Source organism: Phalangium opilio, unplaced genomic scaffold, assembly GCF_054372755.1.
Source record: "Phalangium opilio isolate 3A_F unplaced genomic scaffold, DU_Popi_V2 ptg000002l_1, whole genome shotgun sequence".
Lineage (NCBI taxonomy): Eukaryota > Metazoa > Arthropoda > Arachnida > Opiliones > Phalangiidae > Phalangium > Phalangium opilio.
In genome coordinates this window covers 6,077,181-6,097,916 of record NW_028324144.1, presented here as the reverse complement: position 1 = coordinate 6,097,916, position 20,736 = coordinate 6,077,181, and the positions used below count along the sequence as shown (strand labels likewise).

Sequence of the window (20,736 nt, the reverse complement as noted above, 5' to 3'; positions counted from 1 at the left end):
AATCATGTTAAAGGGTGCAGCGTAAGCGTACCGCCATCTTTCAATCCTAACTTCCTCGGGGCTCTTTCGTCTGTGTTATAGAAAATATAGACGGGACTGTTTCCCAATTTATTAATCCATGTTTCCGCTTCATACTTGGTATATGCCTAGCTTTCAATCTTTACAAATATCAAGAGTAAATCAAGTACTAGAGTATACAACTCTGTACGTTACAAGAGAGAAAAACGCGCTTGCACCAAGGTGGGGCTAATGTCTTTAAAGTGGATCATTCAGTTTATTGAACTTTGATAAGTCTATAGTTATTGTCGAGTACTGGTTGTATCGAGTAACTCGATTAATTCTTCAAAATTCCGTAACAAGTAATCGCGGAAGACAATGGATAATTTTCTGTGGTAAATAAGTATGTCTAACCATAAAAGTTTGACTTCATAGAGACTCGATTCGATCCGGGAGACAACACAAAATGTTGCTAAAGTTCAAGGCTAGCCGACTCTCACTGCCTCTAGCGTTACTCCTTGACGCAAGGGAAATAACCCAAGAAGGCAACCAGCCTCTTTTGTGTTTGCTTCGCTAGTTTCTATTGTGTTTCTCTCAAGAGCGGCGCTGCGTCTGGTGGGAAATTTAAAATATGTTTTCTCTCTTGTACCCAAGAGAAACTAATGTATTATACTTCATCTTGATTGACTTTTGAAGTCATATTTTCTCCATCTGATAAATTATTTTCATGATATAGAATTTTTTAAATAGAGTTTTCGTTAAAAATATAGTTTCATCTAGTACTCTTCTTTCGAAGAGGATTAATGGACTTACATAAGTATACAGTATGTATCATGGAATGTAGGATAAGCTAATATCAATCATATAAATTGGGACAGACACATACACACAGATGCGTCCAGTGTAATACCTCTCCGTGAAATCATCGTCACTCGGAGAGGTAAAAACCCAATCCTCGTCAATATTAAAATTATTACTCGTATCTCGTAATCGGTGTGCATACAGTTAACTCGAGAGTGATTACCCCCTTGCTATTAGAGAAATGATCCCAAAGAGCCTCTAAATAAAGTTGCTTCAGAGATAGATTTAATTATAGAAGTAGGAATGGAGAACACAGTAATACGGACCCCCTTCCAAGGGACGGAGGGGTATGAAAGAAGAGGCGGGTCATAGCGACAGAGGTAAAAAGGAATTACATATTTTTCGCCGTCCCCGTCTGCAACGTCATCAAAACTTAGTTTAAGTGAGCCAGTAAGAAAATTCAAAATTTTCGTTACGTGTTGGCGGGAGGGGCTCTATACTGGGCTTTGAGTTTTGACTGAAGTAAATACTAACCGTTCTCCATTCCTACTTCTAAAATTAAATCTATCCTTGGTTGCTTATTTTTAATATTATTTGTTTATACGAATAATTTATTATTTTCAGAAACAATACTATTTTGTTTCTTATATATTGTTACAAAGTTTGCTGGACAATTTAAAGTGGGTCAATTATCTGCATATATGAAGCTTACTTTTTTCCCTCGATCCCGTTGCTCGGTTAAAAAGTATCGGTTGTGTGTAAGGGTACCACGGAAACAAACGTAATCCCCTCCTCTTTCGTGTAAACAGAATAATCCACTCTGAAGAACAAACAATTGTTTCCGGATCTAAGAAGAGAAAAAAAATCCCCCCACTTATATCGATGCGGTATAAAATTAAGCTTTACTGAAAGAAAAACCGTACACACACACCAAAATAAAAAAGAGATACCCAGAGAAAATACTAAGAATTAACGATTAGCTTTGACCTCTTCTTTATTGATTCTTTCTCTTTTATATTGGTGAATATTGGAAATAACAAGGAGGGCTGACACCATTTTTAATTGGAGAGGAAAGTGCTGAAATATATTGAAACGTTTTTCAAAGAATTCATAACGTCGTTCGTGACATAGTTTTCAATTTAAGATTGGAGTGTTTTACCGATGATTCATTAAATTTAATTGCATTTATTTCAGTTTCTCAATTAAATTTAAGGCATAATACGAAAAGGAAATGGTTTATATTTGAAACAATTATCTTATCTTCTAAGCTCTAAGCAAATGTCGTTTGAATTTCACCACAGTCACTGGGGTGACTTTTAACTTTAAATATCTCAGGTACTAGATTAGTTTTGGCAACCACACACATTTAAAATGTCTAAATTTAAAAAATAATTACTTAAATTTTCCAAGAAAGCATTAGCGCCATTATAAGCTTTCACCAAACCCCAAAAATCTATTTGTCCTATTTTGCAAACTTTGGAAGTATGTTGAAGCGGACTTGCTAACGCACTACCATTTATTCGAAAGTAGTGTAATGTTGAACCAGTACAATTGATATCATTTGGTTTCTTCATAAAAAATTGTAAATGCCAAAAATACATAATTAACCATCAACTCAAAAATGGTCATTTGACTTTTTTTTTCAATTGTCGTATCATTTCCTGGGGATTTCCGTTGCTGTATCTTAATTGCCGAAAATTAGGGCATTAACTCATTCGGTTATGCGATTCTTGCATTAAAAGAGTCCAAAGAATATTAATAGTTTATATTTCAAAAATTAATTGATTTTTACAAAGTGTATGTTATCTGTGTAGGCAGTCTGAAGCAGCTCTTCGAATTATTTTTATTTAAACCTCCAGGGGGTCGGGATAAGTTTTTACTCCATGGTAAAAAACGTAACCATCCTTATATATTCTCCGAGGGTTAAAAAAGAAGCTCTTCGCTCTGTTCTAGACTTTTAATTAATTCGATGACTCTCACTATCACGATTAAACTATGGTTACTAGACTTCAAGAAAAAATAAAAAAACTGGGAACCCAAAATTTTCCTACCGTTATTATCTATTGCCTTAAGGTATTGATTTAAGCCACCCTCTCTCTGCATCCCCTTTTATAATTGAGAACTTTTACACGCTTAGGGGTGTGCAAAGACTGGGTTTTTTGTCTTCGGTTCGAAAACTATTCGATTAGAAAATCGCTTATTTTTAAACATATAGAATGTTAGAAATTATTGTGTAGGCCGGTCACCGAGTAAATGCGACTTGTTTGGTTAAGAATGAGTTTATTCATTCATCGTCAAACCCTGACTGAAACGTTATCTCTCCTGTTAGGCTGTTTAGGCCCATCTCTTTTTATCTAGATGTCATACAATAACAGAAATAAAATGCTATTAATCGACTCTTAAATCATTAATCGATTAGAAAGAACTGCGTGTTAACTTATTATATAATTTTTAATTGCTATCGATAAGACAAGACTTTTAATAAAAGTTTGTAGGAAAAAAACTCAAAGAATAAAATTAGATTCATAATAATATCGAAAAACAAAAACAGAAACAAAATGCAATTAATCGCCCATTAAAACGTCTAACCGATTAGAAAACACTGCACATTAATCGATTAAACTTTTTATAAGGAACGCGAAGCGTAAAATTAAAACCGTAATAATAAGATAGTATGAAAACATTAATTTTAAGAAATTTTGTAATTAGTTTATCGAGTTATAAATATTTCGTATCGAATACTTGAAAATTTAATTATTTTTTCTTTAATAAGTAATCGAATTCACTTCGATTAATCGTTAAAAATTCCAATATAATCGCTGGTTTCTGAAATTTTAAAACAAAATAAAAACATGAAATTTAGACGCGTTATAATAATTGAAGAAATAATAAGAATATAAATTTGAATTATTAAGAAATATTAAGTGCTTATATGGAACTAAATTATTTATCCGCGCATATTTGGAAATTCGTATGTTTTAAAATTAATATTACATTTCTATTTAATTATTCGTTAAAAGAATTCCAACATTAGCCTATTTCTAATTTTTAAATTCGACTAATCCTTTCCATTAGTTCCTGTAATTATAAGCAAGAGAATAACCGAAAGTAACATTATTGTTCAGGAATATTAGTACAGCCCTAACTTTTAGTTTCAGTCCCTTTCGCTCGATATAACGGAGAGTACCTTTTTCCTTCCCAGGGGCTAACATTGTATGAAGAAATATCGGTAAAGGTATTTTAATTAACTTAGGTACGGTGCTTCCTATTATAGATAAGAAAGTTTCTTGGCTATAGTTACGTGCAAGGCGCTTCTCACCTTCTTGTCCTTGTCCTCGGACTATTATTGGTTCAAGGGAGGGCGTCAAGGTAAATATGCTAAGTTGTTTTGTACTTGGTTATATTCGATTATCCGCTTGTTCCTTAAATATTAATTAAATGATAAAAAATAGACCAGTCAGTTTTGGTTATGAAAAGCCAGAAACTTGGTGCTGACGTTTACCGGTTTATTATTAATTACTTCGTCACAACGTACATTGAAATCTATAGCCTTGTAAGATTTTTTTTTGTTTTTTCAAAGTAGTTCACCAATTCTTGCCATTTAACGCATATTTATGTTTAATTTGAAAGAACTTTCTTTGTTCTTTATGCACAATCGCAAATCGTTACCGAATTTACCAATGGGAGATTAGAATTCGTCTCTTTAAGTTATTCAAGGTTGGGTCCCTAGGCATTCAGCCTGTTAAGAACTTCGTATTTAGACCTAAGATAAGACTTCATACTGACTTTTATGTATAAGAGTGGTTTTTTGATTGGATGTAACTTTTCTCGTGTTATAGTTAGCGTTTTTAAACATATGCACAGAACTAAAATTCGGACCCTTAATGTATGGTTAAAATTTCAAATATATTCTTTCAATAGATTATATTATAAAAATAAATAACGTTGCAAAGAGTGGTTTTCAGTTTCTGAAAAATAGTCGCAGATATAGACGGAAAATTGAAAATGTTTCTATAGAAATAACATGGAATTTTTTTCCAATTATCTCAGGCATTTAGTCCCCACCGTTTTTAATTAAATATACGTCTGATACGTTTGGAAACAACTTTATATGGTAATTTCGACTTTAGAATATTTGCCTTTTCTACTTTTTTATTGAGAACAATTAAGTTTAAGTACGTGTAATTTAAATTTTCTGAATCCACCTATAAATATGGCGGTTTTTCTATACTCTTTTTCTATTGACAACGTCAGCGAGCTCAATGCTAAGCTTCTAATAATATTTAGTCTATCCTTAATAAAAATGTTGGGTTACACGAACATACGTTCAGGATGAAACGGACCATTAAAGGAAAATTAGTGCGATTGAAACCATAAATGGGAACTAATTGAAGCCAAGTGTTATTGAAGAAATTATTAGTTAACCAAAGTAAATGCTAAATAATTGAAGTTATTTTAATACCAATTTATCTTTATGATTAGCCCGTGATTAAGCATCGTTTTACGAAATTTGAAATTTTTACGCAGGTTAGTTTAAAGAAAAGAAAATCCTACAGATATTTCCAATGGATTTACCCAAACATTAGTGTTTACATAGACCGGAAACTCTTTTTAGACCTTTAAAATTATCTACTTAAAATTGTGACGATATTTCAATTCAGGATCTGTTTTAACTCTTGTCTACTAAAAATGTACCTCTTAGCAAGCTTTTTGTACTTCGAAAAACAAACTTAACCCCAAATTTACTTTACGTACTTTTCGGTACACCTTTGATGGAGCAGAATACATTACAACTGCTTACCTCCAACAGCGTTATAGGTATCCGCATAATGGCTTAAGGCTATTTCCTTGGCGTTATTTCCGATAGTGGTGCACCCAATGGAGTTCGGTTAATATACCATTAGTGGAAATGCCGGGTTTGGCTTTCAAGGGGTGAGAAGGGCGACTAAATGAGACACGAACAGCGCGAGACTATATTAATATCGAATCTCCTCCCAATATCGCATTCCTCCAACACGGCGTAAGAGAGATGGATGGTAATTATCTAGATGTGGTCAAGAATCCATACTTGATCAATCAGAAACAGACGTCATTTGGCCTATAGAGAAATGGACGCATTGTTTATACCCAATTCCATTAACTTACCTTCCTATTCAATCAATTTATTATTTATTCAACGTTAGCTGAATTGACTTAAAAGAAAGTTCAATTACTATATTAAATCAGGGATAGACTTAATTATAGAAGTAGGAATAGAGAACAGAGTAATGTGGGCGCGCGTCAAAGTCCCGGACCCCTTCCCCCGGACGGGAGGGTATGAAAGAAGAGGCGGGTCATAGCGACAGAGGTAAAAAGGAATTACGTATTTTTCGCCGTCCCCGTCAGCAACGTCATCAAAACGTAGTTTAAGTGAGCCAATAAGATAATTTAAACTTTTCGTTACGTGTTGGAGGGAGGGGCTCTATACTGGGCTATGAGTCGAACAGACGTAAATACTAACCGTTCTCCATTCCTACATCTAAAATTAAATCTATCCCTGATTAAATAAAAGAAAATACAAATTAGGAATGGATAAGTAAAATATTCAGTTATTCGATATCACCCTCATGTATAAGGGCGACGTAACCATAATCTCTTCTGTTTTTCATGGGTTTACCATCTTTATTTTTATTCCGATTATGATGTTTCATTATCTTAATTCGAAACAAGAAGTACAGAAAGGAACGCAAAGTAAACTATAAAGATGGATTAAAAAACCTAACAATGATCAACGTTTTATCTAGTAAGTACTCGTTCGTTACAAAACCCTCGAGGGGATAACGAAAAACGTAATTACCATTCAACTCTCTTTACCGCCGTACATACTTGGAAAGAGGGTTTATTAATGTAACGGAGCTGTTTCCGTTGCTCCTACAGAAAGGCTGAACAAAAGAAAACTGTGTTTTGAGAATAAGGCACGCGATGTAGCTCTCGATTTCTTGATTTGAACTGTTACGTTGGTCCACTCTTGTAAGAAGAATAAAATTATAAAACAAGCTGAGGTTGTAGAGTGGATGATAAAATCCTCTACTTTCCAGTGTGATATTTGGTTCGTTTAGAAGGTTGTGCTTTTCCCTAGCTTCTTTGGTCGACCAATCAGCGACTTACTTGAAGACATTTTTTTCGCATTTGATAAACACTTTAGTTTTTTGGACTTTGAAATATTTTTGCTTCATGGAGATTGTCATGTATTGGTAACAGAAATCGGTTTGACAGCGTGCTCTGGGTTTCTCCCTTGTATTCTGTGAGGGCAGTAAATATTACTTTCATTGGCTAAATGGAATGGTTAATCACGTCACAGGCACTCTATTTATTGCCTCACTTCAATTTTTTTAACTTTTATTTTAGTTATAGTTAACTATTCGCTTAATTTGTCCAAAGGTACGCCATGTAATGAACAAATTTTAGTGGTATAACAAGCCGTTCAAACACTAAACATCATCCATGTACTTTATTCCTCGTCATTGTATGGATAAACTCAAGGAAAACGCTTCTACACCCCCTCCCTCCTTATTCGCATCGACCATACTTCTCCAGTTCCCTGGGTGTTTCGACTTTCGTCAGTGCCAGGCAACGCCCAACCAAATTGGGTTCCAGGGTTCATACGAACGTGGAAAACCGAAAAGATCTGAAGTAAATCAGGGTAGATTTTTGCCAGGCTAAGTGTTTCAAAAAACCACAAAATAGCGATTAAATGTTATTTGTCTGTGAAAAGTGTTACTGTTTTCCATCTTTATATGCTTTAGAACCTAGTTTATAGCAAAGCATTTCACTCAAAAATCATAACTATTTCGAAGTTAGAGAAAATTATTCTTAGTAAAATTCCTCGTCGTTTACGCGGTGAACTTCAGCATCTGAATTTGCATTGTGCAGAAAAATGTGCGCATAAATTAATACATTTTTCTGTTGACAGTTCTGCTATTTTATATTGAAAGTACTACTTAAATGAAAAATGATACACTAGCAAAATTGAAAATTAAAACCAGTTAATATTGTAGAAATTAGTTTTGGAAATTTTTGTATCAACCCTGCGATGTGTGTCTTCATTTATCCCCTCATTTTGGCTTTTGCCCTAGTGCAACCCAGTGTAATTCCAGTGTGCACTGTATCAGGATAGCGGGGGTAGAGTAGACTAATTCTTCGGAGAGAGGAGGCGAAGCGTGGCTGGGTTTTGGTGAACGGGTGAATCGCATTATCTTAAGACGTTAACTGGAAGTGTGGCGTTAATCGAGATGTCACCGAGAGAAGAAGAGGGGGGGCCAGAAGAATGCTTTTAATGACGTTTTGGTTTGGGGAATTTCGGAGTTGTCTCTAACACTCCCACTCTGTTTTAATATGCTCGGTAATCTAGGTTTCCATGAGCAGGAAGCTAGCTACAAAGTCTCTGTTCGGATAATGAAGCTGTAGCGATTTAAAAGAATAGCCAATAATAACTTCAGACACAGATCGCTGCTCCTTCATTCTCTTTAATGGAATTTTCAGATGCCTTTTTATTTTCATTCCTACTTTAAACTTTTTCATTGGAACAAATGGGGAACTTTCCAATTTTTATGGTTTTTGATTTTATTAGAAGCATAAAGCTATAATGCGCAAGTATGGGTCTGCTGAAGGGGCTTTTATCCATGCGAGACAAATTTTAAAGGAGTGCCTTGCCATCGTTTAACCATAGAGGATGTTAAAAATGAAAATATAATCTAACAGCTTAGACTTCTCTTTTTTCATTTGTTTGTTTAATTTTCCTCTTAAATCTGGTTCATCATATTTCAACAAATAAAAGGACATAGAAAGATGCGCTTCAGGCTAATCGTTGACCAGAAAATGTGTGTCTACTGGAAATAGAACTCCAGAAGCAGCTTTAACATTTCTTAAAGGATGAGCCTTTGTAGCAAACTATGCCCTTTCGACCCAAATTTATGGAGAATATTATAGGGTTATGTTTGAACTTTTAGTTTAGCTCCACCTTCTTCTTATATTGAGAAGAAATGGAATTTCAAAGTTCTATACCTTTATTATCTAGGTAATCTTTGTTCGTTAGAGAAAGTAACGGGTTCTCATGTTTTATTAAAAAGCTAACTTGAATTCACTGGTAAAATTTTAATGCCCGATCTTTTGAATTAATGGTCAGGTTCATTATAATAACTATATGTAAATAGAGAAATTGTAATTTATTATTTAAATCGCGGTGTTCAGTTAATTTCAAACGATGGTTGAATTATTAACTGGAGTATTGAGGTGAAAAAATTTATAAACCTTACCATATCATGAGAGGGAGTAGCCAATTTGCAAAAAAGATAAACAAACATATTAAACAAATTATAATGAATATGTACACAAAATACATTCCACTCATCTGTTCAACATTAATACAAAATGCATTCCACTTATCTTTTCAACATTAACCCATAATTCATTCCACTTATCTGTCCAACATTAACCCATAATTCATTCCACTTATCTGTTCAACATTAACCCATAATTCATCTGGGTGCACGGCAGTGCACCCTCCAAGTTGTCGTGCACTACCAGCAATCCTTTACCCGAAACATTTCAGCCTCATTTTGACCCCCTCTTAACTCGGTACTGGGGAATAGTACACCACTCATATTTGCACCTCAAGGGCACAGTGTTAATCCTAGGAAGTCCTCCAACTTCCAGCTTTCTAACTCATTTGGTTTCTGTGATAATCCTATGTGAAAATGACACATTATGAGACTGACTGACTGACTGACTGACTGACTGACTGACACATCATCAAAACCTCTAGGGCATTTCCGGTGGTGCTAGAATGATGAAATTTGGCATACTTGTACCACTAAGCATACAAGCAAAGGGAAAAGTCGCAAAAGCGGGAGTTTCCCCCTTTTAGCCCCTGAAATGGGGGTTTAAAATTAGAGTCATCATCTAAACCTCTAGGGCATTTCCGGTGGTGCTAGAATGATGAAATTTGGCATACTTGTACCACTAAGCATACAAGCAAAGGGAAAAGTCCCAAAAGCGGGAGTTTCTCCCTTTTAGCCCCTGAAATTGGGGTTTAAAATTAGAGTCATCATCAAAACCTCTAGGGCATTTCCGGTGGTGCTAGAATGATGAAATTTGGCATACTTGTACCACTAAGCATACAAGCAAAGGGAAAAGTCCCAAAAGCAGGAGTTTCCCCCTTTTAGCCCCTGAAATGGGGGTTTAAAATTAGAGTCATCATCTAAACCTCTAGGGCACTTCCGGTGTTGCGGGAATGATAAAATTTGGCATACAAGTAGGACTTAGCATACAGAGATAGGGAAAAGTCCCAAAAGCGGGAGTTTTCCCCTTTTAGCCCCTGAAATGGGGGTTTAGAATTAGAGTCATCATCTAAACCTCTAGGGCACTTCCGGTGTTGCGGGAATGATAAAATTTGGCATACAAGTCGGACTTAGCATACAAAGAAAGGAAAAAGTCCCAAAAGCGGGAATTTTCCCCTGTTAGCCCCTGAAATGGGGGTTTTATAATTTATATCCCCTCGTAAAAGGACATTATAATTTAATTCTTTCGTCTTTTAATATTAATATTTTTTACTAATATGATTCTTTCGTATTATTGCAAAATTTATGTTTTTTTACATAATGTTTTAGTAATTAAATTTTTTACTCATTTCCTTTTCATTTCGTCTGAAATGGTTCTAAGCGTGTTTTGATTCATTTTGTTTTTCTTAAATCTATTCTGTTGATTAAAAGTGTTACTTGCCACAATATTGTGTTCTTCGAATAGAAATACGGTTAACAATTATCACAGCCTGAGAAAAAAAAAGGAAGTTGAATGCAAAAAAGTTGAAAAAGGCAAAGCCAAGTAAAACTCTTGGAAAGAAAAAATAAAAATCTAAAAGTACAAATGTTTATTTCACTTCATAATCCTACTTCTATAAATCTACAAGAACATGCACGTACAAAAAGGAGTGAAATCTCACCAAAAACTTCTCTGTAAAAATATGCCAAGTTGTTTGGCCGTAAAAAGAAGTGAGATCTAAAATACGGCCAAGTTATTATCTCCAGGTGATCCAACATTTTATTCGACTTAAAACTTCTCAAGAATGTTTTTCTGACTTGGCCATTAGCATTCCAAACTTGCATTCTTCTTCTTTGCACCCGTGAAGGTTAATAACGGAAATTACAAGTTTAACCACAAAGGCTTATCAAGAATATTTAACCAATTTTATTTAATATTTTAATTTCGATCCATATCTGGAATTAAACGAATCCTTGATATGCAAATGGCCAAGTCAGAAAAACATTCTTGAGAAGTTTTAAGTCGAATAAAATGTTGGATCACCTGGAGATAATAACTTGGCCGTATTTTAGATCTCACTTCTTTTTACGGCCAAACAACTTGGCATATTTTTACAGAGAAGTTTTTGGTGAGATTCCACTTATCTGTTCAACATTAACCCATAATTCATTCCACTTATCTGTTCAACATTAACCCATAACTCATTCCACTTATCTGTTCAACATTAACACAAAATGCATTCCACTTATCTGTTCAACATTAACACAAAATGCATTCCACTTATCTGTTCAACATTAACACAAAATGCATTCCACTTATCTATTCAACATTAACACAAAATGCATTCCACTTATCTGTTCAATATTAACACATAATTACTCGTCATAATGTTTTAATTATCTGGGCGCAATTTTCCAAGATGGCCACCTATTTAAGCTTTACAATACAACTACCCCGCATTGAAAAACAAAATTATCCTTCAATCTGTTCAAATTTACTCCAATTATGAGTTCACCAAAAATAAACCCGGTCGAGCCATCAGTGGCAAATGTTTTTCGTAATATCCTCGACCCATTGTTATTTTAATTATTTTTAATTCAATCTTAATTTTATAAAAGTTTCTCTGCCATTAAGGAACTGGTGAAAAATATCACTCTTTCCAAAGGGGAACCGGGTTAGGGAGTAACTTTCGAGTAAAACTCTCTGAAATTGAAATCCAATTTCAAGGCGACTTTCCTCTTGTACCCTTTTAGATATTGAGAGACGGTTCAAGCTTAAAGTCGTTTGAGAACTAAATAAAATTGCTTTCAATACTCGCCGCTGCTTCACTCTAATGACCCGACCATAAAAGTTTCCTCCTTGTAAAACCCTTCCTTTTATATTTACACTTTATTCCAGAAAGGTCCAGAGAGAGAGAGAGAAATACTCTTGCTTTTCTTAGAAAGGTCCTCTAAACATCTCTTCCTCAATCCCAACAGCGATAAACTTTTATTCCTTATCTAATTCTAAACGGCCTCTTTTTATTTTCTGTCCAAGAAAACTCTTGGCGAGTATTTTGGCAAGAAATCACTTTGCGTTACGTTACTTAATATGGGCGTGCACGTAAAGAAATAAAAATAAGAAGACTTTTTGGCAACTTTAATTGCTTTGCTTTCTGCGAGAGTTTTTTTTACTAAGTAACTTTTTCAGTCTTTCGCAAATACTGTCACTTCCCAAAAGCAACCCGTATCTGCCAATGATACATCTGCATTTAAGTAATATTTAATTCGAAAGTGTTATTCTTTATGTCTTTGGCAATGAAATCTAAAGTAAACACATTCAAACTTTTTACCTCTCCGAGTGACGATGACGTCACGTATAGGTATTACACTGGACGTTTCTGTGTGTGTGTGTCTGTCTGTCACCGCGTTCGCAGTTGGCAAATCGGAGCAAACGTGTTCGAAGAGAGCAATTTTTGGCTTCTACTCCTATCGTTAGGATTTAGAAGTATACGGCGATCGGCTAGGATTACGTGAAACGACTAGCCTCCTACAATGGAAGGATTCCGCCAAAGGTTCACGCAATTGTGGGTTTTCTTATCATTGATTGTGAATCAATCGCCTCATAAATCCTAAATTTCCAAAAATTCTTAAAGATACATACGCTTGAATTCAAACGTCAAAAATAGCTATGTTTAAAATAATTTTAGGAATAAAGTTTCTTAAAACGATTTAACTAGTATTAAGGTAAATTAAAAACGATTAAAATAATTAATATCAATTATATTTATTTAATTTCTTAAAAAAACCTCTTCATTGCGTCTGGACTCGGAGAGGTTTATTTTGGTTTTCCAACTTGTTTGGAATACCCTGAGCAAGTTAGAAAATTCCAATGCAGTACTTCAGCTTATTTCATTAGAAATATTAAATTCGAAAACTCACCTTTTCTATGATGGTGAAAGGCAAATTTGTTAGAGACACTTAGCCTTGGAATTAGTAACCAATTTTGAAATTAATTTTTCCTCCATATGCATATGAAGTCAGTCTATACATCAGTCTTTAACTCATTATTTTTGATGAGGTTTTACAAGAATAGTTTTCGGGTTTTACTTTAAATCGAGAAGGTAATTTTTCAAAGTTTTGTAAGCAGACAAATATAAAGAAACAACTTGGTTTTTTGATATCTCTTTAATAAGCAAACCATCTATCGGTTTCCATTAAAATCGATTTCTTAGTGAAACTTCAGCGTTACGAAATAAAATATGAAGGTTTTTGTTCGTGATCAGTAAACAGTTGAAAGACTGGACACGTTGTTTTCTGCAGTAATAATAAATACACGTTAAAAACGTTCAAGTGTTCGATTAGTGTTATTCTAAAAATATAATTACAAATATAGTTAAAGTAGAACGGGGAGTTGTTCGGTCAATGCTACGAAACGCGTCTTACCAACAGGTTATGGAACCGCCCACAGAAACACGTCTTTCAAATACTGTATAGAACATCGAATGTTTTTCTAAAATGACCTTGAATTACACCTTACACTGTGATTAGTTCATGGGGCTAAAGCTGGCCAGGTTATACTGCCCCTCTTAAGATAAAGGCTCTACGCCCTCAGAGTCTTTTTCCGGAAGCAACGATAAAACCCCAAAATTCGAGAGATCATAATAAAAAACCAATAGACTTAAAAATATCAAAGTTAGTTTTTTATTACGGCTGGAACTAACTTGTATATTCAAATTTTCATCTAAAAAACTAGTATTGTGAACGTCAATCTCAAATCACTAGAAATTCAGTCGTCGTCAAGTTGGTGCAGTCTTTAGCGCCGAAGTAAATATTATATATTAATTTCAATTAAGCGTTGTCCATAAGGGTCATAAAGTAAACTCGTTAATTTTAACTCGCTTTCATGGTACTTATTAGTTAGTAAACTCTTAGATGACGCAAGAAGTCAACTATGATATGCTGCTTATTAGAGTGCAGTTTAGCCAAGGCTTGATTTGTATACTTTAGTAGAGGTACGATATTCAAGCATTAATATTATTTTGAACCGGCATTTCCTTAAATTTTATATGTATGGATGAGCAATCCTACCTTACCATTGATTGTCATCTGATTAGAGTAAAAATTGAAATTATCGGCATTTGTGGGTCCTCATTGGGTAACTTGGGATGTTGCATGGTAGATGGCGTCAGCCACTCAAACTAATCTTAAAATTTTAAATGCGGTTAATCCTAATTGAAAGTAAATTATTTAGTAAAAATCATATTTTTTTGTCTTTTCAACAGCTCCCGTAGCGCCTTCTAAACCAGTATTCCTCAACATCAACTCTACGTTCGTCCTTCTCAACCTGGATACCTGGCAAACCGGAGGATGTCCAGTCAATTCTTTTATCGTCCAGTACAAATCGACGGGAGAAAGTGACTGGCTTTTGGTTTCCAGCAACATTCAAGCCACTACGGAACCTCTTATCATTTCTGACCTAACCCCTGGGACCTGGTACAATGTCTTGATGACCGCTCGAAATGACGCCGGTGCTACGGACGCCGAATACGTCTTTGCCACTCTAACCGAATCCGGTGGTAAGTGTTTAATTAAATTCTTTCTTTTAATCTCTTCTTTTCCGGAAACACCTTTGTCCGTCCACTAACCTTGAACCATTAGAGAGAAAGGCCTATAATTGAAGTTCTTTCTGTATGGGTTCTGGGTTAGTGAACGAGCTATAAAAAATACTGAAAAATTTACATCGTTTGATATTAAATTTAAGCTGACATTGATATTAGAAAAAAATCAAAGATTTCAGTAAACCCCAAAGCTTTGGGTCCATAACATAAGGGCGCTAAAAACTCGTGCTAGACAGTGAGAAAATCACTTGAATGGTGGGTGAAGAGAAAACACACTGAATTTCGTCGATTCTTTGACTAATTTTCAATTAAAATCTTTGAAAGATTTGAAAAAAATTGAACTAGGGTTAGGTTTCCTCGATATCGTTGCATCTTTGAACAATTACGTAACGCTATATCTTCCAGCTAACGAAATTTCAATGGCAAAATATAAATTGAGAATAAATTAGCATGATACGTGTCGAAAACCTTATTGGCACATTTTCAAGAACTATGAAACCCTTATGGTAATTAGTCGTAATTAAATAGTACCATCTCTTAAGCGTTTTACTGGGGTCTCTACCTAAGGATACAGTGGGTTGTTTGTGGTTATGCCTTAGCTAAAAACCTCAGGCTGTAATTCAGAATATCCCTTCTTTCAAAGAAAACTCGTTGGAAGAGCCAACGAAAGTGGCATAAAAAACCTTCTAGGGTATCCTTAAATTAGGCGACCCGCGGCCTCTGTGCGGTTTGAACGAGGGAGACTGCTAATATAAGTCGAGAGACGGAACTAATTAGAAATTTCCAAACCGGCACTAATTAGACGGCGCATTAATCCCCCTACACGAAAACAAGGGCAACCCCAAAATAAGACCCAACCGAGTTCCTCAGAATTTCCTCTCAACTCAAACCTCGAGGTTCAGTTCAACTTTGGAGTACAATAGTTCAAATGCATATATCATCTCCATTTCAAAGCGAAATAATTATAGAATATATTTAAGGGGTTATCTTTCTGAACGATGTTTTTTCCGAATGAGATGGACTTTAAAAGCAAGCGCGCTTTTCCATTGACCCAATCTAACTTGGAAGAATTAACCCAAGTCTTTGTTGCGTTCTAAAGCATAGTATTCCTGGTATCTGTACTGCTGTTCATGCCCACGTAAATTAAGAACCATAAAGAGCTGAGAATGCTCAAAGTTAGATTTGATATGTTTCATCATCCACTATTACCAAATTTTTTAAATTACCGTCAGATTGGGCAAACTTAAAACGAGCCATGAAAACATTATGGGCACTTTATTGTAACTTGTAGCGATACTGAATGAAAAGCGGTATATAACTTCAATTTGAATGGATTTACATGTAGGCTTTGAGAGAAAAATGTGTTAAAATCATTGACTATATTAATATACACTAGTAATTTAACATATACATTTTCACGATTGTTTTCAAATTGTTGGTATTATTATGGTTACTTCCGCACCATATTCTGAAACCCAAGTTTCCTTGGCCTTCGTAAATTTAAAGTAAAATCCTAGAGATGAGAAATTACCGTCATTTTTAAAAACGGTAATTTATCGCATAAACTACCAATTCAAACTTGGGAAAAAGAAAATAATACCGCTTTGTCGGTTAGTTATTAATTATTCGTATATATTCTGTTAAACTGCGTTGAGTTGTGAGCACTTCATGCCTAGTTCAGCTACTTTACATAGCGCGAACGAATGGGAAATAAAGTTAAATCTAGAATTCGAAGAAAAGGTGGTTAATATTTCTCGTGTATGGTAATCTAGTACGCTCAGTTTTACTTAAAAGATTTTGACTCGGAGATACAAAATTTGGAAACTGTTTGGTAATTTAAAACGGTGAACTACCATTGTACTATTACGGTAACGGTGTGATATAAATCGGTAATTTATAGAGGTATTTGCTAAATTACCGGTTCACACTTCAGTAAGGAGAAGTTTACCAATAATTTTCACCCAAATTTTTAGTACTTTTAGAGCTCACACTATTTGGAAATAAAATATTTAATCTTATCAAGTTTATTTCAAAAACTTCTAATGGGTAGTGTCTGTAACGGAAAAACAGTATAAATTACCAACTTTTACGGCGAATTAAATAATAAGTCGGGTGTTGTTTTTTGGGGCATCTTAAACTCCATTTCAAGTGTAGGGTTTCCGGATATTTACCCCCTTAGCATTTTTGCAATTTCTATGAAAGTTTCCTTGACTTTGAATGTCGGACATATCCTGCAGTAATTCGTCCCAGTTCTTAACACTGTACCCACTCTTCGCTCCAGAAAGTTCAGAAACGCGCTAGAAGGGAAATCGATGTGTGCCCACAGTTTCTCGGATCCTCTTTCTGAAATTTCAAAAGCGGAATTAGAATGGATTGTCCTTCACTGGTATATATTTCCTCGGTACATGCAGCACGTCCAATTTTTTTAACGTCGTGATTACACTGATTGCGTGCTTTTAGTTTGCTCTTGGTTCTTCTCTTTAGACCAGTGTTAGTTCTTACGCGTAATTTGGATCGGGCTCGCGAACCCAAAGCTTTAACGACGGCTATCATGAAGATTGGACTAAAGGGTGGTTTTGTACACAAGGCGCGGTTATTTTTGATAAAATCAAAGGCAAATATTAATAAAAGAAAGGGAGATGTTGCCGTCGACGTCTATGACGCAAGATGACGCTTTTTCTTTAACATCTTTGGTCGACCAATGATCATTCCATGATACAATGTGGAACAGATCATACAAACATTTAGTTTTTGTAAAATGTCGCGGAATTGCCGATAGGAAATTTAATCGTTATGAGAAAATATCAGAACAATGACATAGCTTTTAAAGGTAGTAATATGATATGTTACCTAAGTTTGTCATGGATTCTCTTAAAGCGACGCCTGGTGAGGCGCTTTCAAAGGCTTAGCACAGACTAAATAAGAAAATTAACTGCAAAATCGAGTGTAGACAATTCTCGTGTCGTTCTTGAACTAGCTCGATCTGTAAGTCTCTCGCATTACCAAGTATAGGTAGTGTCATACTTATGGAACATATCTTATAAACTTATGATACCTGATATTGGGAGTTGTTATTGTTTGAAATTACGTTGGATAGCAATGATTTCTGGTTATCAAAACCACTCAAGAACAATGCTTGATTTACAAAAAAAACCAACGCTGATTAAATAATGGTAGGCTTTTGGGCACCTTCAATTTCCGCCATCTTTTAAAATGGCGGCCCTTAAGACAACGAATTTTCCTGACGGGTAACGCCGGTTCTCTTTGCTGCTATTTTATTCATATTCACTTGCCGGAAGTTACTTCCGTAATTTATAGTAGGCATCCCTTAGAAATTTACATTACAAATCCTTATAAATGGGATTCTCTTTGAGATTCAAGTGGAATTAGGTTAGTTGATGAAGTTACTCGTATCTGGGGAATAAAAGGATGAAACGTTCGTTGCTTTCCATGGGGACCTTGAGTTAATGAGATTCTAATCAAGATTAATCCTAATTTTTCCCCCTATACCTAAGCCTATTCGTTAACATAATGAGATTAAATTTCCAAACTAAATTCGTTTAAGCCTCATCACCCGCAGACGTCTTTCCGCAGAGTTAGTTCCTTGAGAATTTATTTAAACCAGCATGGAACCTTTTGAATAAATAAATATAAGAATCTCATTTAGTCTGAAGGGTATTTGCAACGAGAAAAATATAGAGGGAGCTAGGGCTGTTCGATACTACTCGATGCCAACTTGGTATCGAGTACTTCAGTCTTTCGATACCGGTATCGAGTACCGTTTTTGGGATCCGATACTGGTATCGAGTACTTTCGAAAAATCCGAAGCATCGAGTACTTTATACCCCTATCTTTTCCCCCTGGAATCGAAGGAACGTTTCTTTTTGAAACTTGCGGCCAGTCATTTGCTTTATATTTTAACACGTGAATGTTTCCCTCGTCGACATAGTTTAGTCTCTATACTCCATCCCTAGAGTAGACTGACGTCAGACGTAGCTTCTTCAACCATAGCCCATTCGATCGCGCATAAAACGACGCAACCTGCTCGTGCTATAGAATCCCGTTCAAAGAATTGGATTTACATATATAAGCGCGACTTTTGAAGAAAATTCGGAGTAACCGAAAATCAAAAATAAGTTCTATAGGAGGAGGTATGTTTTTTGGCCAGTTCCTTCGTCCTATTGATACAAATGACCTGAAATTTAACTTAGACGCGTTTCGACGTGATTTATTATACTTAAAAGGATTCTAGCTTTCAGAAAATTTATGTGAATAGCGCTAACTAAACTTAAATCACATCTTAAAAATTAGATTAAATAAATTTAAATTAAATTTTAAAATATTGCAGCAATGCTTTTCCAAGAAATAAAAACTAATTACAAAGCTTATTATAATTAAATACGCAAAATCTATCATAGGTGGCGCTTTAAAAAAAAAAAGTACTCGATACTTTGGGTATCGAGTATTTTTTTCTCCGATACCGATACCCGGTATCGAGTACAATATTCAGTACTCGATACCGGTATCGATACCAAAAATCTTCGATACTCCCAGCCCTAGAGGGAGCGCGTTTCGAGGAGCGGGAAAGTATTGCTTAATATATTTCATTGTTTCAATTACAATTGCAAATTTTGTTACTTATAACCCCTCTCAAATTATTAGGGTACATTTTATTGATTACAAGGGATATACTGTACCAAGGGGAACAAAGCTATTGCACCTTCTTAATGGCGCTGCTTAAAGAGATTTTTGCTTAGTAGGATCTTTGGTAGAACTGAAAACGTCTGTCACGTATTTTTTTGGCTACATTTCGAAAATCGCTTAAGCCTTTACTATTTCCAAGAAGCGATATCTAGTTTACTAGGGAGAAGGTATAAGATGCCTAAGTATTCTCGCGCCATAGTACCAGCCCCATTTCAAAATACAAGAGGGAACGTAAAAGGAGGCCGGGCTATTTCGTAGTCCCTCCTCAGTTGGAAAATACAAGTAATTTTCGTCATTCGCGTCGCGCTGACGTGAGTTTTCAAGAACCAATGAGATGCTGGTTGTAATTTAGAGGCGGGGATTAATTTCGGACCTACGTTTGGACAGGAGATAAAGCTAGAAATGTGGCGAATTTGTACCCTCTCCCTAATAAACTAGATATCGCTTCTTGCTATTTCCTAAGTCCGAATAATCCCAAAAATTATCCAACAAAATAAAATATAACATCTTTTTTTCTTTACTAAAGCTAGGATTTGTCTTCAGACATTTTGGGGTTTTCGTTTACTTTCTGTGTCTATGTTGTAATTTGTCATTATAAGCAATTAATTTTGATACTTAAGGTTACTGTTACATTATGTTCACTTTAGTAAACATTTCATTCTTATCAAGTTTCCTAAACCCTTTTAGTTGTTTGTTTTTGAGAGGTATTCCACAATAGTTATGGAAAGAATATTTTTTCCCCTCAAAAAAAGGTTGTAGACGAAATAAAGCTATTTTACAAACTCTGACCTTAATTGCAAGATGAAAGATTAAATAAGAAAGGAATAGACATTTCGTTCTATTTCGACTCCACTTAAAATAAGTAGAAACAAAGAAAGTGCACTTTTTAAGTTGGAAATAGATGCATGGAAATTTTACGTAAAAGTTACACCCTATTGTGTTTAGTGAACCGCTTTTCTGCAAGAAGACATTTATAAAATAAAAATAGGTACAGAAATGTGTGTGTGTTAAAATTTGCCTTGCTTCTCATTGGTACACTTTCACTGTGATAATAATTAGAGTAGACTTTGAAGCATGCGCAGTGAGCTTGAAAAATGCCGAACCCGAAGGTTTGTGATTTCCAAGCGGAGACTGTTGCAGTTGCTTCCTTGCAACGCGACGGGAACATAGAAGATACTTCATGAACCGATATGCAAATGTCTATCTGAGAATATTTAGGTCGACCAAAGCATAAGTAGAGAGTTTAAGAACCAAAACGATATCCTGTAAGTTAACGTACAATTCGTTACTCGCAACCTAGGTGCCATGCTCTTTAATTTTGTCTACTCGCATCCTAG

General features: G+C 35.1%; 1 protein-coding gene across 3 annotated transcripts in view; it reads left to right on the top strand.

The window, feature by feature from the left end:
* LOC149718443 (cell adhesion molecule Dscam1-like) overlaps positions 1 to 20,736 on the top strand; it is a 451,194-nt gene that overhangs the window by 351,314 nt on the left and 79,144 nt on the right. For all 3 annotated transcript variants that reach the window (XM_089845167.1, XM_089845151.1, XM_089845159.1), the window contains exon 21: positions 14,360 to 14,653. In XM_089845167.1, the coding sequence (XP_089701293.1) occupies positions 14,360 to 14,653 (294 nt within the window). The remainder of the gene's footprint in view (positions 1 to 14,359; positions 14,654 to 20,736) is intronic.